Source organism: Miniopterus schreibersii, assembly GCF_964146895.1.
Source record: "Miniopterus schreibersii genome assembly, chromosome: 1".
NCBI classification, from domain to species: domain Eukaryota; kingdom Metazoa; phylum Chordata; class Mammalia; order Chiroptera; family Miniopteridae; genus Miniopterus; species Miniopterus schreibersii.
In genome coordinates, this window is record NC_138101.1 from 162,871,021 (window position 1) to 162,895,740 (window position 24,720).

The following is a 24,720-nucleotide window of genomic DNA, read 5'->3' on the forward strand; positions in this document are numbered from 1 at the left end:
TGAAGGGAGGGAGAGATCTAGGATTGAAAGCCGTGTCAGGCATTGATGGAGCTTGAGGTCCTTTCACTTTGACCATCTCTCAACAGCTGGACCTGCTTGATTCGATTCTGGTTAAAAGTAATGTTTTACTGGGAGGTGATGCCTGCAAGCCCCCGTTTCTCCCAGGCACACACCTCCCATCCCTTCGAGCTTCTCTAGGCTGTGAGCCCCTGGAGGTTAGGGACTTTCATTTTTCATTTCAGCGATCCCAGAAACAAGTCCCTGTCTAACTGAACTGAGCTCCCTCACCCGCGCCACTCTTCATGGCCTTTGCAGTGGCCCGAATGCATGATTCTCTTGCTTTACATTTGACTGTTTGCAAACCTTTTCACGTTGGATTCCCACAACCATTTCACAGGTGAGCAAACATTTCTTGCAGTGTCACAATAGCACGCCTGTGTAAAGAACTTTTGTTTTGCAAAGAGATCTATCAATGATGTCATCTTTACCTTCCACAACTATAAGGCTGGGTGCAGTGTCAAGAATGTGGACTGAGGCCTCACAAAGCGCTGTGTTCCCATCCAGCTCTGCTGCTGGGAATCCTGAGTGAGTATTGTAACCTCTGTAAATGGAAGGCATAGGGCCATCTACCTCCAGGGCCATTGTGAAGATTAAATCAGAGGGCAGCACTTAGGCTGCCTGGAACCAAGAATGCCATCAATCTGTTGATTGTTTCCCTTCCTTTGCTTTTGTGTTGAGGACTGGGAAGAAGGGAGAGAAATCTAAGGCTACGGTGGCTGCGGGTTTGCCAGAGGACCAGCCAGGAACAGGAACCAGGCCCTTAAGCCCCACTTGGGGTTCAGGGATCCTCCTTTAAGGTCCCTGCAGGCTGGGACTTGGAGGGGAGGGCGAAGGGCCCCGAGCTCAGCGGCAGCCGCTGACTGGCTCCTTGGAGGCCATTCTCTCCGACAAGGCAGGGACCCCTGCAGTTTCTGGACTGACTCTGTGGATTCAGCCCAACCTCACAGGGCTTTGTAACTCCCCTGCTTGAAGGTTTGCAGATAACTTCTTTCTCACCACGGGAGTTTCCCGCTGTTAAAAACAAACAAAGGCCTTAGACACCAGGCTACAAGCCTCATAGGGGAGGGGCAGCAGGAGAAAGGCCCTGGAGGCTTGGGGTGACTAACTCCTGAAAGCAGTTGAAGGCTTTGTGGACAGATGCCCCCGAATTCTGCTGGTGGAGAGAAAATCCCGAGCTCCCCAAACCCCGGTTTTTCCTTGCTTTGCAAGGCTAACTTCTGAATACGTAAATTACCTGGGTGCTTCCCTTTGCCCCACTGTTCGCGAATTCACAGCTTTGGAAACAAAACTCTCCTTCTATTTATTGAGCGTCGAATTTCGGATCTTTCTTTATCATCAGATTCCAAACACCCTCTAATGTAATTTCCTCCCAAAGATAAATTCTAAAGCGCCCCCATTCATTCATTCATGAACTCAACAGATGCCTTTGAAGCCCATTTTCTACCGGGGACTCACTCAAGAGGCCCAAGGGACCCCTGGCTTCAGCTATTATCCAGGGAGCCACTGAGGTTCCCAAACGCCCACCTTTGAAAGCCCACTTCTCCCCGCTCCCAACTCCCTCCTTTGCACACAGTCTCGGGGCTTTCAGCCGGTGCGATCTCAGAGCTGAGAGACGATAAAAACAGCTCCTGGGTCGCGGGCACCCGCCAAGGCCCCTGCTGGGCATCAGTGCGCTCGCGTCCAAGTGCGCGCCCCGACTTCCTGGGCCTCAGCCTTCGGTGCGCCCCCTCTCGGACCTGGGTCCCCCCCGGGGTGCACCTCCAGCCTCTGGCCGGACAGCGCTCCTTCGCTGCGAATCTAACCCTCTCGGGCCCGCAACTCCAACTGAGCTTCCTGAGTGTGGGTTCCGCGCCGGGGCCCCTCTCTCCTCTCCTTTCCCACGACTTCCTCCGGCGCCTCCAGACTCAGGTCCGGGCCGCGCGGGGACCTGCGCGCTCCAGCCCCGGCCACCGCCGTCCCCGGTCGCCCACGTGGGCGTGCTCCGCGCCGGGCGGGGGAGGCCGGGCGCCCTCCCGGAGGCCGGGGGCGGGCAGGGCGCCCGCGGGAGGAGGTGGCGGGGCGCGGGGGAGGAGGCGGGGAGCCCCGGCGGCAAGGGGGCGGTGACAGCGCTTGGAAAGGAGGCTGCACACGGATTTGCATGAAACACAGACTGGGAGCGGGCGGGAGCGGGAGCGGGAGCGGGAGCGAGAGCGGGAGCGCGAGCGCGGCGCACGGCCCAGACCGGCCCCGGGAGCGAGCGAGCGGGCGCTGCGGGCGGAGGGCGGCGGGGACGCGAGGCTGCCGGGGCGGAGGGATCTGCGCTTCAAAGCGACCGAGGCGAGCAAAGTTTGGCTGGGGGTTGGACTTTCCTTCCTGGAGGCGGCACCCAAACAGCCACCCGGTGCGGAAACCCAAACTTTCTTCTGCCACTCCGAGGCTCGCGGCCGCCGCCTCCGCCCCGCGTTCGGGGCCTGCCCGCCCCGGCCCCGCCGTCGCCCGCCCGCCGTCCCCGCCGCCCTCCTCGCCGCCGCGGGAGCACCGCGGGCTGCGGCGCCGCGGCCCGGCCCGGAGCGCGGGCAAGTCCGCCGAGAGTTGAGGCGAAGAAGTTTGGGCGGCCCCGGCCCGGCTCCCCTCCGCGCCCCCGGCGCCCCGCCGCGCCCAGCCCCGCCGGGGGCGCCCCGCGGCGCCCGCGCGCCCCCCCAGCCATGTCGTCCATCCTGCCCTTCACCCCCCCGATCGTGAAGCGCCTGCTGGGCTGGAAGAAGGGCGAGCAGAACGGGCAGGAGGAGAAGTGGTGCGAGAAGGCGGTCAAGAGTTTGGTCAAGAAGCTCAAGAAGACGGGGCAGCTGGACGAGCTGGAGAAGGCCATCACCACGCAGAACGTCAACACCAAGTGCATCACCATCCCCAGGTGGGCCGAGCGGGCGGCCGGGCGGCGGGGCGGGAGGGGTGGTGCGCGTGCGGCGTGTGGGTGCGTGTGTGTGTGTGGGGGGTGTGTGCGTGTGTAGGGGGAGCGCGGGCAGGAAGGGGACCCCAAACAAAACCTCCTCTGGATTTGCAGAGATTCGGAGCCTGGGGCTTCCACGCGGCACTCTCACTTCCCGACCTCACAGTCACTTTTCGCCTCCCGGGAAGGGGGTGCTGCTGGGATTGGCCGCCCCCAGTCGGGGAGCTGCGGGCTCAAAGTTGAGGCCCGCTTTGTTCCGCGGCGCGGCCGGAGCCCCTCCTCCGCCGCCGCCTCCCGCCCCCGCGGCCCGCGCTCGTGGAGGTGGCGGCGGTGCTGCTCCCTTTCTTTCCTTCGGCCCTGTCCCCCCACGTCTCCTCCTCGCCAGGAATGCGGTCCGTACAGCTGGGGCTGCGGGTGAGGAGCGGGGGCCCCGTGATTGACAGATTCCTTCTCCGCTCTCTCTTTGCCTTCGGGATTAGCATTTTTATCGAGTATTTTTAGACTCGGTGGTGCCAGTCTCCCGCCCCCCGCTGCACGCACGCACTCTGCTCGCTGTGCGGTGCTCTGACTTTCAAATGAGAGACAAGTGGCAGAGACCAGCCCCCCCCCCCCGCGGCCGTGTTTTGCCCCCCTTTTCAGCCTGCGTTTTCAAGCTGATGCAGAACAGGGGGGGCTCAGAGCCCACCAGATAACAAAACACACCCGAAGTGGGCCTCGCGGTGGCCCTGGCATTCCTGCAGAGCCCTGCTTCCCCAAGCGCTTTGCCATCTGTCCGGACCTCCTTTATAATCCACGTTGCCCTAGCTAGGTCAGGGGGGAGCCCACAGATGGCTGATAGAAGGGGTCAGCACCTCCTCTCCAGTCCCCAGGACCTTATATTAGCTTGGCTGTGCCTCACTGGAAATTGGGGTGTGTCTAGGGGGGCACCTTGGCCTCCTGTCACTCCCTCTCAGCCCCCCTCTAAAGTCTGACTCTACCAAGGGAGCGTGTGTGTGAGGGGGGGAGGGTCCTTGGGGTCCCAGGCTGCAGAGGAATGAGTAGAGGGTCCCCAGGGCTTGAGCCCCACCGAGGTTGTCATCCTTGCTCTTGGGCCAGGAGTGGACTCCATCCTTGGCCACCTGCTTAGAGCAGCTGTACAAGGGCTGCCAGCCGTGTCAGGCAGGCACAAAGCAACATCTGTCCTGGGAACCCAGGGCAGGCCTCCTCTGGAAATAAATGCCACATATGGTGGGAGCGCTGACTTAAAAAATAATAATTTTTTTAAATTTTTTTTTTTTTTACTGGGTGGATCCAGTCAATAAAGCGGGAGGGAAGGCGGTGTGCTGTCTGGGAAGTGCGCTCTGCGCCTGTGATCTGCAGCCAGAACTGACTTCAGAGGAGGTGGTGTGATGTGATGGTCAGTGAGCCCTGGGTTCTGGTCCCAACTCTGGTTCTTAATTCTTCTTTATTCTTTTGGTGGGGGTGGGGTGGGGTGGAGGGTAAATGAGTGTCCTACTTCTCCCGCCTGGGGAGGGGTTTTTGGAAATCCGCCTTCTTAGCTGCCCAGGTGCATTGAGGACAAGTGCTTTCTGCCTTGAAACAGAAAACAAAAATGGTATCAGTTATAAAACGAACAGCTGTGTAAAGTGTTTTACAGTTTACAGAGCACTTTCACATGGTTTTATGAAAATAAGAAAAGAAAGTAACTCCTGGAAAACAGATAAGGGAGTTAGGCTTAAGGCTTATCTCATTTTTAAAGTTGAGAAAACTTCGGAGGGGAGAGGTGAAAAGGCTGGCTGGAGTAGACATGAGATTCTGACCCAGTGTGCTCTTTTTCTGCCTCCTGCTGCTGTTTACTTTGAAAGTTCTGAATACATTTTTTTGTTGAATGCTCAAGTACTAACTGGGGTGGGGGGCAGGGGTGGAGGGCAGTGTGGATCTTTGTTGGTAAGGTTGCTCATGTTCAGTCTGTGGGCTGGTGACAGCTTGGAGGAGAGGCCTTGCTTTTTCTCGCCTTGGTAAAAGTTTGCCCTCTGGGGGAACATAGCTTTGGCCTGCTTTTTTCTCTTCAGAGTTCTCTGCAGCCTGAGGTATATGAAGCTTTGGGTATTTCTGAGAGGTCAAGTTTACTTGCTCCCTGGTCTCTCACCACTCTCTTAGGACTGAGACATCTTCCACCTACCTGGCAAGGACCTGCTGATAAAGCAGATCCTCCCCCCCCCCCCCAGTTTTCTCAGGGAAATTCAGTTGCTTGGGTGGATCCAGACAAGATGGATTTCCATCTCTGGATTTTGTGCCCACGCCTCTGGGTCACCTTGTCTCCCTTGGCAACAGCTGCTGCTGTTTTGGTCATGGGCAGACAACTAAAGGCCATGTCTTGGGGAGGTGGTTAGCTGGCCTCACGCTAGTGATATCAATGTGTCTGCTAAGCCCTGTAGATTGTTGTGCTGCTTGTCAAACTGTCTGCTCTCTCCACACTGCCTTTCGTAAATTATTCTACTGTGTGTGAGAGGTAGGGCACTGGGCGCTTAAAAGAGCTCTCTGTGAGAGCTGGATCTTGGGGTTTAAGAAGCTCTCAGTCCAAGGAGATTTTGACAAGTGTGTTTTGGCTAATATGTAACTATGAGTGGCAACAGTAACATTTGGCAATTATAGCTGTATATTAGGGCCTTCCAGACCATATGCTTACTTCTCTGTTACACCAGCTCTAACCTGTCTCGGTGATCAGAAGAGCTGGAGTGATACAGGCTTATTGATATAAAGAATGTAATAGAGAGCAGTGCCAAGGACGTGGTGAGAGCTTGATTGAGATACACCGCACAGGGGCTATCAGGATGCACTGAGGTCTGGCAGAGTGGGCAGAACATAGACAAGCTGTATAACAGCATCTCACTCCTCACCTGCTTGAGCACCTGAGGAAAGCCGCAGGTATCTTCCTGGCCAGTTTATAAGAATGGAGTCATAGCATTGCTGCTGAGGGATGGAGAAGGTGTGAGCATGTTATGCCAGCAATCGGGAGCCAGGCACGCTTACAGCCACTGCCCATGGATTCCGACAACTTGTGCCTCCACGGATAGGATCCATGCCTTGGCACAGTTGTTGGGAGCTGGACCAAGCTTATGGCCTGGTTTGTTTGGAAGGGGATTTGGGCTTTCTTGTGTCAAAGCACCAGGTCCAGAGGTAAATGGGGCAATTTTCTGAGACACACCAACTCCTACCTCTTTGTGCCTCTCTTTTAGCACAGCCTCCTCCTGTTACCTACTTGGACTTTACAGGCTACTTGCGCCCTGGGGAAAAAAGGGGAAAAGATCCTCATGTTAACATTCCTCTCCCAGACTCCTCTCAGTCTTCTGGAGACAGACCTGTTGCCAGGGCTGCTTAGCCTTGATTAGGAGAGTTGCACGCGAGGGCTGGGAGGAGGAGGGGCCCTAAGACAATGAGTAGCTGCCCATGGGGCTGGCTCGGAGCCATGGCTGAACCCAGGATGAACTTGCTGCTCCCTTGATTGACATTTGGAACCCTGGAACTTGCTGTTGCACCCAGGAGTTGAATGTTTGGGCCAATGCATGTTGCAGACAGCCCCTTGCTCACAGTTCCTAATTAAATGTTAGAGTTGGAGTTTGTTGATTCATTGTTATTTATTGGCCCTCTCTTGTCTGAGTCAGTATCCCAGACAGTGGGAGAGGGTGCAGAGATACATTTGAGATGGCCCCTGCCTGTGAAGAGCTTACATTTCAATAAAGGAAACACTAATAGGGCATTATTTGAGTGCCTAAATGCTATTTCTTTCTTAATCCCAGCCATCAAAAGAAATAGGAACTCTAGTATGGAGTGGAATTTTTTGGGCAGGCCGGGGAACCTATGATGAGTCTTTTAAATACTGTAGAAGTCACTATGTTAGAAAACCAGATAATGACAGCCATCTCGCCATCTCTTTTCTCTGGAAAAAACAAGCACAGAATTCCAGCCCCACATCTTGCCATTTTAATACCTGGGTGGATTCAAGAGTTCACCAAATGTCTCAGAGCCTTCATGTCTGCACCTGCAAAATCGGGATGAGATAAGGCCTGTGAACGTGTTTTGTAAACCAGAGAGTTTGACAGACATAAGTGTTTGCTTAGCCTCTTGTGTGTATCATTCATTCATCAATAAATTAGTTAATCACTTACTAAATGCCTACTATGATGAGTAAGGTAGGGTGCCTGTTCTCAAGAAACTCCTTGTCTAGAGTGGGAGATAGACTTGCCCAAAGGTACAGGGCAAGAGCTACAGCCGAGGGATATACAAAGTGCAGAGACATGGGAGGCAGACCACTCATTCTGTGGGGGGAGGTGAGGGAAGGAGGTGGGGGTCAGTGTGAGGTGGACTACCAAAAGGGGTACAGAAGCTGTTCCCCGAACGAAGTTTCTGGGCTGCAGTATGATCATAGCACTTTTGGTACGTAGTGATAGTTGCCTACAAGAACGAGGCAGTGAACGACACCTTTATCTTCTGCCGTTTGCTAAAGTGAGTGCTGCTGTGAGCATGTTACCATATAGCTTGCACCAAAAGGCTAGTGACCCCTGAGCAGTATTTTACTCCACAGTCAAGTGTTCTCTCTTTGAAGTAAAAAGTAACTTAGTATCGCAAACCTGAAATTCAGGTTTCCTCGGTGGGAACAGCAACTTTAGATATATGACTTTAGATATATTCGCTCAGAATATAACAGAGTGTCAAATAAAAAGTGGATGACTTGGATGATGATTGTGGGTGCTTAGCATTTCAGAGTTTTGGTGAGACCTGGTCTTTCATTTTTCTGCTTACCACTTGCTGAAAACAAAGTCTTCATGCCTGAGTTTCCGTACTGACGTAAGAACTTTTAATAACATATTTTGAAAAGTCTTTGCAAGGATGTAAAGTTTTAAATGACGATCCTAATAATAGAAAAAAGTCAATGAATACACTACTCATTTAGTTCTGATGAGAAATGCAAGAAGTTGATGAAATTGAGAGAATTTGGCTCAAGCTTATCACATCAGGAATCCAATTAAAATGAGTTTTTTGAAAAATAAATATTGGTTTTAACAATGTAAACTTGTAATTGCTGTATTATTATAATGGAAATAAAATTAACACGATGTAATGGACTGAGCGACCATTAATTTTCACTTGTTAATTTATTAGGAGACTTTAATGCCATTCGATGCACAATACAGCCATTATTCTGCATGTGCTCCGTCATGAAATAAATAGAAGCAAGCAGTGCTTGCTTTAAAAATTGAAATCAGACTTGATTCCCATTTCCTTCTCCTCCCACCTTCTTGATCTGCCTCTCCCCCAGCTTTCTGTACTTATGTTCCCTAAGGTGGAATGCAGCTTTCTCAACCAACCAGGCTTACGAATAGTCCTAATTAACACTGTCTCCTTTGAAGTATTGACCTATTAAAAAAAAAAATCAACCTACCCCCTTCCCCAAATCCATATCTGATAGTATTGGTTGTCTGGGGAGAGAAGTGCCCAGAAAGACTGTTCATGGAGGCAGCCTGCTGCCCATATCGGGGCTGGGAGGGTCGCCAGCCTTCTGCAGACATCGATGGTTGGTGCCCCCTTGAATGAGACTAACTCCTCTCCAACGAAGGCCGGGAATCATCTGTTGACCACTGACAGCTTCCCGGCCACGAAGCCTTCAATCTTCAAGCACGATGGTTCCTGTAAACAGCTGGAATCTGCCATTTTTAACCCCACCCTGCAGAAGTTTGGTTTCTAATTTTACTCTATTCCAAGTTTTAGGACAAAGATTCCAGAACTTGTCCACTTCATTTTTATGTTTTCCTTCAGTGCACCCAAACCCTGTGCTAGGTAGTAGGGTCAAAATAGTGAGGAAGGCACCACCGTCCCTGCCCTCCTGGAGCTTCTAGTCCACTGGCTGCCAACTCGGGTTCTGTGTGGTGGAAATAATGGTGTATGTGTTCACTCTAGTTAATGTGTAAATACTGTTTTCTTGATGTCAGAGAGCCAAATCCCCCAAGCTCTGCAGTTTATTGACTCCTGACGAGGGTAAGTGTGTATGTATGTGTGTAACATTACTCTTTGTTTGGACTTAATTAACAGCTTTAGAAATAACAAATCTATAGCACAAGTCGCACTATCTGCTGTTGATTATCTGGGGCCTCTGCTGTAAACAGCAGCCCGCCACAGTGCACGCCGCTGCCGAATGTTTTGACAGAGAGACTCAGTTTAAAATGAAAACACAGTAGAAGCCTATTAATTAAGAGGTTTGCCTAATTCTGGACTAGGCTAAAGTTTGTTTAGCAGGCCTTTTCTATCCATAAATGCTGTCAAAGAAATATTAGTTATAAACAAGGTTTTGGGGTCATTTTGAAGGCAGGAGTCAGCAGGCCTGGGTAGGTTCTAGACTTAGCTCTGTTTCTGATTAGCTGTGTGACCTGAGGCAACTCACTTAATGTCTCTGGGCCTCAGATGTTCTAAGTTGGAAAATAGGCTGGATAAGTTCTAGTGGAGGGCCTTTCTAACTCTGAAGTGGTTTTCAAGCAAGCATTTTAGAAGCTTCCACTTGCACAAATCCAGTTGATCAATGAATCACAAACCTTTTTTTTTTTGTTAATCTTCACTTGAGGATATTTTTTTCCGTTGATTTTTAGAGAGAGTGAAAGGGAGGGAGGGGGAGAGAGAGAGAAAGAGAAGGACAGAGAAACATTGATGTGAGAGAGACACATTGAATGGTTGCCTTCTGCACACGCCCCGACTGGGGCCAACTGGGGCCTGGGAACAAACGTGCAGCCAAGGTATGTGCCTTTGGCCAGGAATCGAACCTGCGATTCTTCAGTGCTGGGGCCGATGTTCTACCACTGAGCAACACTAGCCAGGGCCACAAATCTTTCTTAATTGTTAATGCCCTAAGACCCTATCAGTCTGGTGCCAATCCATTTTTATAAGTCAAAGTAATGAAACTATAATTCAGATTACAGTCCATTTATATATTAAAAGCACTAAAACTATAATTCAGCCTTTAATTTTGGTTGTTCTCCCCCGCCCTCCTCCATGCCTCTCCCTTACCGTGTGAGTCAAAATCAATGAAATTTAACTACAAAGGGATATAAAAATAGCTGAGCACTAGGATGAAGCTGTGGAGGCTGTGTGTCTTTAGATGCAGTGAGCAATTTTTCTTCTTTGTTGCTATTTTTGGCTATTCTCAGAGCAGGAAGTTTACTTAAACTAATGACCACAAATGCCTAAAAATGGTGAAATGGAAGAGGTAGGCATTATAGAGGATACCTGTGGAAAATGTTTGCTCATATGTCAGAGTTTGCCCAGAAAGCTTCCTTTATTTATTTTCAAACATCTATATAAAGAAAGGCTATACTTGATTGCGTAAGCATGCGCCTTTGTCAGGCACTGTGGAGGTTACAGGCTTAACCTCCAGCGAGGAAACGAAAAGTGAGTTTCTCCCGAATAGTCCCTTTTCTGTATCATGTGGCTTTCCCCCGTGTGCATCTGGCAAGTTTTTCTCCTGATGCTTTGCGGGGGGTTTAGAATGAGAGTCTTGTTTAAGAAACATGGTGCAACGGTTTGCCTGGGAGACCTGCAGAGTCACAGACCTGATCACCTTTGCTGGGAGTGTCGCATCAGGAGCTGCCGAGCCAAGTTGTAGCTCTGAGGTGTCCGCAGGTCTCTCTCTTCAACTGGGCTTTTGAAAATAGTAATGCTTTTAGGGTGTGTGTTTTTTAAAGGTCTGTTTTTATGCTGTCACAGCTCAAAAATGCCAAAAGGCATTTTTTCCTTAAAAAATCACCTCTGGGCTAAGCCCAAAAGTGGAGTAATGGATCCAGAAAGGACTTTTTGAGTAGTTACAAGTGGCTGACTGCAGGCACTGAGGATGGAAATTGGGTTTTTCTCTTTGCTTCAAACCTCCCCCATTGTAAACCTTCCTTACCCTCACTGAATTCAGACTCAAGGTGAACCTATTTCTCTCCGTGCCTGGGCGAGTTAGTTTGTTCTGCTACCTTTAAATGTTGTGTGTTGCCATTTATCTGCACCCAAACAGATACTTAAAGTATCACCCAGGGAGCAGAGGTGGGGGGCTGGGTGGACAGGAGGAGCTCAGTAAGCAGAGCAGAGGGCTCCGGAGTCTGACGGACCTGGGTTTGAGTATGCCCGTGGGTGCACTTGCTTCAATTTATTGATCCCCAGTTTCCTCATCTGTAAAATGAGGATGGGAACACCTATTTCATATAAATCAACCCAAATCGAGCACTTGGCTGATTTTTATAGCTTATAGCGCTTAGTAGGGGGAAATGTGACGGATGGTGTCAATCAGTTCCAATAGGGCCCCCACCCCCTTGCTCTCAGAGCTCATCATTTGGAGAACCTTGGTTATGTAGTCACGGAACCTACCATCGGCACATGCACACCAAGAGCACACAACCATGCCGCTCGGTGACTTAGGGCTTGGCAGGCTATTGAAAGAGAAACAATTTATATTAGGTGGTTCTGTCCTTCCCTTTCCTTTTCTGTATCATCATTTTGAAAATTGTTTGGCTGACTAAAAATAATAGTATTGAAAACAAACTTTGGTGAATCAGTGCTCCTGGGTCGGGGGATGGGCAAGATCCTGAAGAAGAAACGCTGTGACTCACGCACTGGTCACAGATAGCTTGCCTGTAAGTGTGTGGAACTGGATGTTTATTGGTGCTGGTGTTTTTGAGGCCTGGTTGGAAAGCAGTTCCGGCTTTCCCTGAAGTATATCACCTTACCAGTTGGCTTGGCTGGCAAGTGAGAATGGTCAGCGCCAGAAACTCATGGCTCTGATATAACATAGGCATGGGTGGCAGTCTCCTTGTCTTTGAGTCCTAACCCTGAGTTCCCTGCCCCAGTGGTCTCCAGCCCGCTTCCAAGTCCACCTGCCCAAGAGAAGATTGCATTGACCATGGACAGCGTGTGTACTGTGGGCTGATATGGGGCACGAGGCATGGAGGAATCAGATGAAACTTGGGTTTGTGGTGTCCGTGTAGGTGTGCAGGAAGCCCTTCTAAGTGTGGGATGGCACTGGGGGTGGGCTGGAACTCGGGGCCAGTTGTCCCTGGTGTCCACATCCTATTGTGTGACCAAGGAGTCAGAGAATTTTAAATCCCAAACCTGGCCTTTCAGGTTATATTAAGGTATCTTTCAAGATAGGAGAATAGAACACATTCTTTTTAACAGTTTCTTACCTTGATTTCTATTTTTTAAAGGTGATATATGATGGGGGCCTTAATTTGTACTCTGTCTCAAGGTCCCACCCGTGGTAGAGAGGGGCAGGCCCATTTTCAGCACGGTCCTCTCAGTGTGGCATCATTCTATGGACAGGATCTTGGGGACTTCCTTAGAAATTGCTTCCCCTCTCCTTGAACCCAGATCAGAAGTGAATGCAGATGAGGGAGAAGGTGATACGTGGTGTAGCTGCCCATCTGGAGTGGAGCAGAGAGCCGAACAACTGATCATGTGTCTATTTTTTGGATACGTATATTTGGCACTGACTTTGTGCTGGGCCTCAGGAGGTGTAGAGATGAAGTCCTGCCTCTACACTGTGCAGAGGCAAAAGAGGACACAATGACCACAGTTACAGTGGGCTCGTGGGAAAAACACAGTGTTGTTTGGGAGCCCAGAGGAAGAGCAGCTCCCTTTCTGGGGGAATCAGAAGGCTTCACCTAGGAGGTGATGCTCAAGCAGGACCTCAGAGGATGGGTAGGAGTGTGGGGGTGGGGTGAGGGCTGCAGGGAGCGCTGGCCAGACAGAGCATGTAGGGCCTGGTGTCTGGGGCAGGCAGGACAGTTCAGGGTGGCCAGAGCGTGGAAGAGGGAGTGACCAGAGAGGAGTTGGAGAAGGATGTTGCCAAGGGCTTTGGTCTGCCAAACTTGGCGTTTGGACCTGGCCCACTCTGTAAGCGCCCAGGAGATTTTAAAGCAGGGAGTGGCATGGCCGAAGTCACTATTCTACCCATGTTTCATTTTCTCCCCAACCCGTGGCTGGTAACAGCAGGTTTTCTGCCTGAGTTATCCAGGTCAGAGTCATAATCCCTTATACCACCATGTGGACAGCTTTAGGCTATGTCTGGACCAGGGTGAAAATAGTGTTTTGTTTGCTGTCAGGAGAGAAGACGAGTTGTACAGCCAGGAGGACTCTGGGAGCCCCAGTGCTCAGGTAATTAGCTAGTGAGTCACGCCAGCCTCCTGACATGGATTCCTTGGGAAACTAAGCAGTGTGTTGCTGGGCTCCATGCAGATGCCTGGTCTCCCAGGCAAAGGCCTCTCCATCAGACCTCAGCCTCTCAATCAGGTCTTAGCATCTCTCTGGGTCTTCCCTGTGCCTGGCACAGTGCCTCTGTGTGGAATGTCTCTGGTCACTGTTTTTAATTTCTTTATTGATGAACATCTAGGCCAGGCTTGCCAATTCCAGACCACACTGCAATCAGCACAAATATCTAAATTCTCTACTGTAGGCTCATCAAATGCTATAAGTGTATTAAAAACATATTATATTCCTTAAGAAGAGAGCAAAAATAGTTTAAGTTGGTGGTGTTCATTTATTTTATCACTTGAGAGTAAATGGAAAATGTATTGACCATTTAGAGACTGGGTACAATTTACCTTATCTGGTTTGAGTCAACTTTGTTGTTGTTGTTAATTTAATTTACAGGTTTTTTAGAAGGTAAAGGTTTGTGTCCATGGGTTGATTCTAGTTCATGGACTTTTTTTTTTTTTTTTTGCTTTATTTTTATTTTTTAAATTAATCTTTATTGTTGAAAGTATTACATCACAAGACTATTTTTAAAAATATTGATAGAGACTTGCTGTGAAAGGGGCAGCACTGTGTAGTGGAGAGCTCTGGGTTTATATTCAAAAGACCCAAGTTCAAATCCCCACTCCCACACTTACTGCTTTGGTGACTGTGGACAAGTCACCTAACTCCTTTGAGCCTCCATTTCCTCACCAGTAAAATGGGAAAAACAATACCTCCCTCGATAGGATTATTGAAGTTATTTACTTGGATAAGCTTTGCATTAAAAGCACTTTGTGGACTGTGAAACATTCTGCAGTGTCACTTACTATATGAAGCATTACCCTAGATTACTGCTAAAAATGGACAGAGATGGAGTTAAGGCTTCCAAGTACACACCCAGATTTTTACAGAGAAACTTTATCAATGATGCACAGATTCAGTAGGAGTGGGAACTCAGGGCGTGCATGCTCTGGGGCCTGCTACTAGAAACTTAGTTAAGCTGATGCTGTCTGCTTGGTCCAAGCAAGGATTTGGGTCAGTTGTGGTGACCTGTAGCAGATCACCTGAGCCCTGTCACCTGGTGATCTTGGTACATGTGATATGGACTGACTACCAACTATATGCCAGCCACCATGGTGGGTCACCGATCAACTGGTTGGTCTTCTTTAGCCATCGCAGTGCTCTGCGAGGAGGAGTCAGCCCTGTTGATGGAGAAGGAGATAGAGGCTTCAAGGCATCAGTGGCAGAACTAGAACCTGAACTCAGATCTCTGGTTTCTGACCCTGGTTGTCTACCCCCAGGTTTCCCAGGAAAGGGCTCCCATTCTCATCCTCGTAAGGTCTCGTGATAAGAGACGAGCTGGATTTGCCTCTGAAGCTCTTTCTAGAATCTAGGGTGACTATATAATTTATTGAACAAACCAGGACACTTGGAAGAGTGCAAAGGGGCACTGCTGTTATTAATTATGGCCAGAAAGTGGGCATCAACCTGGCTCTCCAGACAGACATGGGTAAATAGTCACCCTAAGTGACCCTGCCTCTGCGCCAGGGATCATGATACCTGACCAAGGTAACAGGCAGGATTAGATCAGCCAGTTTATGTGCCACTGATAAAATATGAGGGACTGTCAGGATTATTTACTGCTATTCTAAGTGAAATGAATTGCCTGAGGTCATGCAGCAAGTTGGCAGAGTACTATTTTAAAGCTGGATGAGACCTTAGAGATAATCTAACGTAGTGAGGTTAGCACTAGAGCTTACTTAACTGGAGTAGCAGTTAGGGAACATTTGGCTCTGCTGGTGGCTACTTGGAAGGGAAGTGGACAGAGGTGGGAGGTGGAGGTGGGATGTATCTGGGGGATGTGCGGCGACCGGGAGGGAATGGTAGGACCTTCACCTGGCCCTAGAATGTCTGCATCCTCATAGGTCATGTCCCTTCGAAACCCAGGAGATGCCACTAGGACCAGTGTAACTTAGATGATATTTAATGGCCAGAAGCAGAGATCTCTGTGAGCTGACCTCTCCTGCTCCCCTGCTCCAATTTAGCTGAGGCCTCAGAGATACTACTGGCTGGGAGCTGGTGGGAGTTAGTGGATAATCCTTCTGCTAAAGAATTTTGGAAGGCGTTGAGGAAGGAATTAAAAATAACACAAGCATGCCTTTTCTTTCTCTTTGTGGTAAATGCATGGAATGTGCCAGGGCCTCCGTGGAGCACGTGGCCCCAAATAACCCCCCGGCCAACGGAATTTTGTAGAGAATGTGGAAAGACTGTGCTGCTTCACTCCTGCTTGATGTTCTCAGGGTTTGTTCTGCCGCCGTCCGATCCTCACCCTTCTCTTGCCCCAAATGATTTATTGGAAGTCGGAGAGGGACTTTCGTCCTCTATTCTCTCCAACCAGGCTGTTACTGTGGGTTAGGTTCTGTCTGATGAGCTCCAAGGAGAGCAGCTGGAGTGACAAAGTGGACCGGTTACAGGCTGAGAAAAGCAAAATGTAAATTTAAACCAAACTTGGCACTTGCTTGGAGAACTTCAGTTGATCCTGCGGCGCTCCGGCCGTCATCCTTAGTGGCTGTGCCGTGTTCTATAAATAGAACAAACGCATTCTCCCTCCCCATCCCTTTTCTTACCCTTCCTCCACACACGAGGGGGCATGTGTGTGGGTGAGTATGGGTGGGGGTATTGATTATTTACGTTCCATTTCATTGGATAGTCAGCATGGGAACTGGCCCAGGGCTTCATAGAGATGACCTGGCCATCTTGTGGGTAAGGCTGGAATTTGCTTTTGTATCTAGAGTTCCAGTTCTGTTCACCAATCCAACCCTCCCCTCTGTACAGGAGACCCTCGGTCCCTCATGCCTGGGTAGTGCCAGTTGGCCCCTCCCTCTCTGATCCAGTTGATATTCTGTATCAGGGGCCACACTCACTGTCTAAGGATGCTTTTGGCTGCAAGTAACTTGAAATCCAACTAACAGCTTCAATAGTGTGGAGGCTTATTATTTCCCCTTAGAAGTCTGGGGACAGGAAGGTTTCAGGGATCAGCAAGCACTTGGGTGCCTCCCATCTTTCTGCTCTGTCTGACCTTCAGCCTGACCTCTTTTTGTTTTCAAACTTGACCTCTTATGGTCCCAGGATGGCCACAGCCGCTGCTGGCATTACCCTTTTTACTGAGTTGCATCCAAGGGCAGAGAAAGCTGCTGCTGCTTGTGCATGTGGGTTGGAGTGAGGTGGGGGTCTTTTCATCCTTTCCCAGAAACCTCCTTGCATCTCATTGGCCAGTGTTGTGTCACATGCAGTCAATGGCTGAAATAATGCATTGGAATAAACTATTTCTTTGACTCGTTATATACTTAGTACAGTGCCAGACATTTAGGAAATTTTAATTAATACTTACTGATTGCTTGTTGATTTCCTTCTTCTGTGAGTAGACTTCTGGACACTAATCTGATGTCTTGCTAATTTCTGAGGTTATGGTGGTAAACCAGTCAGAGACCAGTTCCTGCCCTCATGGAGCTTCCGTTGAGATGGAGAAACAATTGTGTTTGGAGCATCTAACAGGGTGGATTGTAGCAGTGTGCTGTGGGGCACCTTAGGGAGAGGGGTAAAATTGGGGCTCAAGAACACAAATGGATATGCCTGAAGATGACATATTTGTGACCTAAGCCAGGCCCTTTCAAGCAGTTCAGCTTTCTGTCTTTACCCCTCCACCAGTCTTGTTTTCCTGTTGACAAAATGAAGGTAAAAACTTGCCTTTGAGTTTGGAGCAGGGGCACAGTACAGAGCCAAGAGCCTCCTGCCCCCAGGGGAGATTTTCTAAAGGTGCTTGCGGGATTCTAGCTTCAAAACCATGTGCAATTTAATTGCATGTTTAGTGTCATTCTGCATCTCACTGGCTTTAAATCTACTGGAAACTTTCTCTGAAAGCATACAGATGAGGAAATAAAAATTCTATACATGTTTGGTGATTAAAACAAAGTGCTGGCTGATTTGTATAATTTGTTGTCGTTTTCTGATGGAACTTTCTGCAGACATGAAATACCTTGGAGTCTTCCTGTCACAGTCAGCTAATAACTGACTTCAGGTCTGCAAATGCTTTTTCATTCCAGTTCAGAGAAAGCAGAGCCTGTCCCAAGGCCTTGTGTTTTATTTGCCTATTCTTCTAGGAGCTGGGGATAACTCAGGACCCCAGGGAACACCTCAAAGCTAATTAAAGATATTTGTTTGAAGTTTGCCTGTTTTCCTTTCTTGTTTGAAAGAGTTCCACTTCTTGCTTTTATTGTTGAAAAAGGAGAACCTATCACCACTGCTGATCTAGGAGGTGAGGTTGGGGGTGGGGGTGGGGGTGGGGTTTGTACAGTTCGGCAAACACGTGTGAGTGTCCTCCTACCCTCTTAGTGTGGGTCCCCTTCTACACCCCCAGAGAGGCACCTTTGAGCATAGGCCTGGAACCAAGGTAGCTACTTTCCTTGAAAACTCTTGAGTTTCCAGGAGTAGTGGCCGGTTGAGCCTGGGCGTGAAACCCAACTAAGTTGTCCCAGTGTGAGGCTGGTTCTGTTTGATCAGCTTCAGTTCTGAAGTTAATGGCCCAAGTTCACCACTCATAGAGGGCGAGTCAGCGTGTGGGGAGATGGAGGCCCCGACAGCCATTCCAGGGTGCCCCCAACCCTTTGTTTAACCACGGCCGTGGACCAGTGGTCTCAGATGTTTATAAGAGGGAAGTGTGGTCATATTTCTATCTCTTTTGTGGGCTGCACGGTTGCCTTACTGGGGCTCATGTGGGAAGTGGTTACCGGCAGGAGGAGTGTGAAATAACAGTACTCACAAAGGGACTTTGATCCAAGAATCTTTCTGAGTGTCATCTTTGGGCCACTGTGTGTTTTTTTAATTTTTACTTTTTGCCTATCGGCCTTAACTTCAGGGATGAGAAAATCGAGCCATGTGCTGGACCTCGTTCTACCCAGTGGGGCTGAATCAAAAGCACAGTTCACACTATGTCCCCTCCCCCGGGTGTCCCTGTTGGGATGCCTTCCAGGTCTGTAGCTCCTCTCAGCTGGAGACCCTCCGTTCCAGCTGCTCTCTGGGCATCAGCACCGGAACAGCCCAGCAACACCTGCACTGAACTTGGGCCCCGTCTTCTGACCTCCCACAGCCGACGCTGGTCTTCATCCCCAGCATTATCAGAGCCCTGGGCTCAGGCGAGCGTAGAATCAGCGAGTGAACACGCAAACGTGCACACGTGGCAGCTGAGATCTTGGCCCCGCGTTTCCCAGGGAGGCTGATTCCTGGCCACTCTCTGCTGGACGTTGGCCTTACGACTTCAGGAAAGTCAGCTCGGCGTCTGTAGGTATCAGTCTTTGCATCTACAAAAGGTCACGCTCGAGAAGAATCTCAAAGGCCTACATCAGCTTTAATGTTTCAGGATACCTCTCTGCCCTCTCTTTCTCAGCTTCTTGCCCTTTGTTCTTTTCTTGGTGCGTGTACTTTCCTGGGGGACAGATCTAATTTTTTATCTGATGCTCTACTTTCAGAGGTGGCCCATTTCTTAATGACTTTATTCAGTTCCGTCAGGGTTTAACTCATCAGATACTTACTGAGCATCCCTAGTTGCTGTTGGTGGAGGTGGGCAGGGGGGCGCCAGACACCGTGGTCCAGGAGCTGTAAACACCCTCCTGATTGGGACAGGCGTACACACCCCTGCCCCCCGGAGCGTCCAGGCTCGTGTTGAAATGAGGCTCACCTGGTGGCGATCTGTGCCCTACTCCTGGGTGCGGGAGCTCAGTCTGCAGGCAAAGAGGAATTCTCACGTCGCCCAAAGCACGAGCAGCCTGTGCTTCTAGGCACCAGCTCATTCCAACCGTGGTGCCATAAAAATACAGGAAGGAAGGAGAACGTGTTCACAGGTTGGTTAGAGATTTTGAAACCAACAATCACCTCTCTCTTATCCACAAGAAACCAGAATCCACTGCCGGCTTTTCGTCTCTCAGGCCCACAGCTCAACAGAGTGCCCTTTCAAAACCGTGGTAGACTCTCTTTGCTAATGGCTTTTTCCATGAACCTCAGCCAGCCAGCAGGTATGTTCTTTGAGGATTACGATTTGACCAGCACGCTCAGGGATCATTAACGAGAAGAACCATCTAGGCCTTCAGCTGATTTAAGGCCAGTGAGGAGATGGCGCCCCCAGAGGTGAAGCAACTAGAGGATGGCTGCTGAAAGCAAACAGAAAACAGCGGCCCCTGCTTTAGTTGGGAGTGTCACTACGGGGGCTCCTCTGGTGTGCAGGACAGAGAACTACAGGCAGAAGACCTGGGTTCTAGGCCTGGCTCACTGTGAACCAGCTTTGTGACCTTGGGTGAGTCACTTTGCTACCCTGGGCCCCTGGTTTCTTTCTCTACACACCAAAGGCATTGGCTTAGCAGGACTGTAAAGTTTCTTCCACCTTCAACACTCTAATTCTTGAGCTTGCATTCAAAGAAATGACTGACGCTCCTACTCATTCAGGTAGTTTCAGAATCACTGTGGGGGCTAGCGATTGGGGCTCACGTTGAAGGCAGGATGGAAAGAGGTTTGAGGTTCAAGGTAAACTGTGGCAGCTTGACTCCTGTTTCCTAATGATTCACATTGGATTGTCGAGCTCACCATAGAAGGTTCTCAACTGGGACTGCTTATAAAAATGCTGATGCCCAGACCACACCTCAGACCAATTAATTTAGAATTTCTATGGGTGGGGCCTGAGAAATGTGTACTTTTAAAGTTCTCCAGAATTGACAGTCACAGCCCCAAATCTTATACAAAGCTGTGGTTCAGTGTTCTGGGCCTCTGTTCTCGGGGGAAAAGTGATAGTGGTTAGTTTAAAAAAAAAAAAAACGACAGAAAGTGCATCCCCACCAGAATAAAGTTCTGGTTGTCGAAGCGTGCTGAGTTGGTGATCACCGCTGCTTTTGGTGAAGAGCTGCCTGAGGTCTGGAGCCCCAGTTCTTGCTCATCTCTGGGTCAGTGGTTTCCCAACCTATCTGAAGTAGTGGAACTATCTGGAGTTGCTTATTTCTGCTCAGGAAACTCAGTACTAAGTCGGGGGTGGAGCTAGGGCAAGGGTGGAGCAGGAATGGATTAAACAGGCCATTGCACACGCCCACACTTTTTTTCATGAAACTAAGTCAGAGGCCTTGGCCAACTCTGACACCCCTCCATGTCAGATCCTTGGCAATGCCCGATGGAGTCTAGGGGCTGCGAGAGTGGGTATGCTGTTCCCCATGCTTCAGGGAAAGTGTCGCTGCCTTGGGTTGAGAGCATCCCGCCCCTTCATTACCTGTAGCATCTAAACATACCTGTTTGTGCCCCACTATTGGTGGTTCCCTGCAAGAAATCTATCCGCACAGCCTAAAAAATCTGATGGGGCACAACTGTCTGGATTAAACATTAAGGGGAAGGGCAGCAGAATTAAAAAATCTCTTTTAGTTGGGGGAGAGGGCACATTGTGGTGGTGTTACGAATGCAAAGGTATGACATGAGCTGTAGGAGGGAATTCGAAAACTTGTCAATTCCCACCAACCCAGAAGTGTTTCCCAGGTTGAGGGTGGGGCTTGAGGAACTTTTAAAATGAGATGCGGACTTGAGACGCAGGTGTAGACACATACACCAAGGTAGGATGCTATTTTTCAGACAGATGAGAAATCCATCAGTCAACAAGTATTTATGAAGCTGAGCAAAGTGCTCAGAGAAATGGAAAATACGGCCCCTGCCCTCAAGGAGCTTACAGTCTTACTTGGGTGGTTGGATACACAAGTGTGGGTCAATAGTAAAGGAGACCTCTGTGCTACAGTCACATGGTGAATACTAGGGGTTCAGAAGGAGGGGCAACGGGGTGTGGGATGGGACGAATGCATTGAGGACTGTGGGCCTGAGCTAGTGAAAGGGAGACACACTGACCACTATCAAATGGTGCGCATCTTCCCCCTTCTCACATGATGTGTGTTGATTGTCTTCGGGGACCAGCCCCACTGGGCACCCTGTCACTAGCAGGATGGCTTGATGTTCTTGCCCTCATCAAAACTCTCGGCTTTCAGGAGTAAATTTTCCTCTATCTTTTTTCTTTTCCTGCAAGGGAGGAGTGGTCTTTGCCAGACCCCTACTTTGATGGTTACCATCTGCCCACCTTAATTTCCTGCCTAGTTTCAGTTGAAAAGCCGTTCTTCCTGGACTGAGAAATTCCATGTAATGTGATTGTTCTTGGTTCCAGTAGCTACCTGGCACCCTCTCAGCGGTAGCTGCGTTTCAGGTATGGATGGAAATGATTATCTGTGCATCAGAAAACTCACGTTTGTCCTCTGAGCAAGTTGGGTGATCATTAGTAGATGCAGGGCTGGCTTTCTTTGGTCCTGGCTGTGGCCAAGGCTATTATTTCTCTGGGGGTAATTATTCCAAGCTTCATGGTCACGAGCTGAGTATAATCAGGGGCAGATAAGAAGCCATATATAGAGCAAAGTACATATTTCTTAAGGTGGGAGGCAGAGCCATTATGTGTGTGTGTGTTTGTGTGTGTGTGTGTGTGTGTGTGTGTGTGTTTAAAAAAAGGCCTATATTTTCTGGGCAGCAGAACTAAGTTTCCAGTAAACATCTCCTCCCTTTTAACTTTACCTTTTAATTTTGTGTTTATGGTCTCTGTGCTTTGAAATTGTTTTGCTGTGATGCCAGTCCTGACCGAAACAGGCGGAGCAAGCCAGGCCCTTTGGAAGCCACAGTTAGATCAAGAGTTCTTAGAGTTACTCTGGCTCGGCTGATTGACAGCTCAGAAGTGATTACTCAACCTCATCTAGGAGAGTGAAAATAGAAACCTGGGGACGGAGGGGGGAGGGGATTTGCCTGTGTTAGTTCATCCCCATTATCACCTTTGTCGCAGGAGGAGTCATCTGTGTGTAATTCTGGTCTGGGGTTTGTTTTCTGTTCCCTATCTGCCCAGTGTGGATGCCTCTGCTCTGGGAATCCAAGGGGCCCGCCCAGAGCTCCGGCCTGGAACTCATTCTCCCAGACCGTGGTCGGGAGGCTGGGCACACACTGCCTTTAGCCGCTGCTAAGTGGAAGTTGCCTCTCAGACTTGTAGATCACACTGTTTTTCTTCCTTAGCTTTACTTAGGTGGGGTCGGTAGGGGCTGGGGGAGCCGCAGAGCAACACTGGAGTGGAGAGTAAGGCCCAGGCCAGGTGAGTGTGAAAACACCTGGAAGAGAGGGAGGTGAGCAGGAAAAGCTGGGGGAGAAAATCCCACAAAAGTGGCAAAACCGTCCGTCTGTGTGGTGGGGCAGCAGCGAAGGAAGCAGGAGTATTTTGCTGCTTTTCCACACCACTTTTAGTTCAGCGCTGCCGGGAAGGTTATTCCAGATGCCCCACTGAAGGGAGGGCGCAGCTGTGCTGGGCTGAGAGGGGACACAGCTGCCTGGAGCACTTCACACCTGGGGCCGTCAACGTGCGTGGTATGTCAGCAGGGCTTGTCAGGGTCACCTTTGTCCAGACAAAGAGCCCAGCGAACCCCGAGAAGAGAGGGCCCTTCCCCCAGAAAACCTCAGCACCCTGACCCACAGAGTTCCTAGGGGACCCCAAAATAAAGCATTTGACATTGAGCAAACAATCCTGCGTGTGAGCCTGCCCAACAGCTTTCTCTTACAACGCGGGCTCTGACGGGAGGAAGGGAGATGGCTGCTTTTTTAGTTCTGAAAAATCCAGGCTAAGAGACTCCAGAGGAATGAGAGACACCCCGGAAACCTGATCTCACCCCCACCCCCTCGGCTCTCCCTGCAGCCTTGCTGTTTGTTTGTTTTTTCAATGAGCTATCTTTCCCCCTCTCCTCTTGGTGATTTGGAATAGCAGGAAGATGAGCCACGTTTCCTTCTGTCCGTGACATTCTCCCTCTGCAGCCACACGGTGGGGTGATGTATAGCACACTTTATGGTTTGCAGAGCAATTTCCCACTGTTCTGCCTTTGCAGCAGCCCCGGGGGGAGGCCGGGCAAGTGGGCTTACCCCTGTCCTCAGGTGACCAGGGACCATTTATACATTAGTGGAGTTGCAGGGACTGAGGCCATTCCTCCAGTTGTTCGACAGAGTCGTTCTTTTACTAACCACACTGCTGCCTCAGAAAGAAACACCTGGTGTGTGTGCTCACGAGTATTGTCACTGTATCCCTCAGAAGATAATGGGCTCTTTTTCAACTGCTATCACCTGGAAGGGGAAACACCACCCCTGTGACCTTTCCTATGTACAGTGTTCTACAGTTTACAGAGCACTTTCTTATTTGTGATTTCCTTTTATCTCTGTGACAATCCCTGGGAGTAGATGAGCAGATGGAGCCCTGGAGATGCCGACTGCCTTGGCCCAGGGCACCCAGGGTAAGGGGGTGGCACTGCAGGATGCCTGCATGTGGAAGCATGAGTCTGGTGGAGTCGATGGTGTGACCAGCAATCGGGGGCATTGGGTTTTTTGTGTTCTTGCTTCTGAAGCTACGCAGGGCTCTGGTTCCTGAGCGTGACCACCTCTCAAAGGGCCTGCTTGTGCATGCCCTGCCTGCATGGAAGCCTGGACTGGTGTGCAAGGAGGGGGCACACCCAGGTCAAGTGAAGGGCCACTCTGAGGGAGTGGTGACAGGCTTCAGGGCAGTGGCTGGAGTCAGGGTTCACCCTGCTCTGCGTGGGCCCCTCCCAATTCACATGACTGAGAAGTAGACTTTGAAGTGAGTGTCCAGGAACATGGTACTTAGAATCATGGAGCCTCTCCTGGTGCAGGGGGAAGATCAGGGCGCCTGGGGTCTGATATACTTGTTGGAAATTCCAACTTTGCTCCTTAGTAGCGGTGGGACAGTCACTTCCATACTTGAACCTCAACTTGGATATGGCCAGTATGTCCTTCAGAAGTTTGGAGTCCCTGCCACAGTATGGGTCATAAAATAGTTACTCCTCTGGTTAGAAGTGACTAGACAGGTCATTTAGTCCAGCCCCTTAATAGATGGGGAAACTGAGGCCCTGAGGGGTATGGTGACTTGCCTGAGATCATAGTGAATTAGTGGCAAAGCCAAAGTCAAGACCAGGTCTCTTGATCTCATGCTGAGCTGGCGTGTGTGTTTGTGTGTGTTTTGCATGAATCTGGGGTAGTTTATCTTGTTAGTTCACACTCTCGCCCACAGCCATTTCCCCGAGTAGTCAGTTGAGTAGTTAGTTGTCTTAGGAGGTAAAGTCAGCTGGCACCCGGGGATGAAAGTGTGAGGCCACTGATGTCAGCTTCTTGGGGAGGGGAGAATGTTTGGCAGAATGGGCAGGGCTGTAAACACATTTCGGTGCTTGTGTGATGTGAACCACTGTAAGCCAAATCCTAGTTTTCCAAGTATCCTTGATGGTAAACATGGATCAGACCCTGAGATGTTCCTCTTAAGGTCTGGAAAGTAGACGTGCACTTCTCTTAAAGCCCTTAATGTTTCTCTTCACTGTGCTCCCCACCTCCACTTCCCTGGGGCTTTAAAT

At 49.9% G+C, this 24,720-nt stretch overlaps 1 protein-coding gene across 1 annotated transcript in view; it reads left to right on the forward strand.

Annotated features, from left to right (window-relative positions):
* The first annotated feature begins 2,228 nt into the window (after nt 1-2,228).
* The window catches only part of SMAD3 (SMAD family member 3), a 109,780-nt gene continuing 87,288 nt past the window's right edge, over nt 2,229-24,720 (forward strand). Inside the window, exon 1 of the mRNA XM_081134287.1 lies at nt 2,229-2,950. Coding sequence (XP_080990413.1) covers nt 2,745-2,950 — 206 coding nt within the window. The 5' untranslated portion in view covers nt 2,229-2,744. The remainder of the gene's footprint in view (nt 2,951-24,720) is intronic.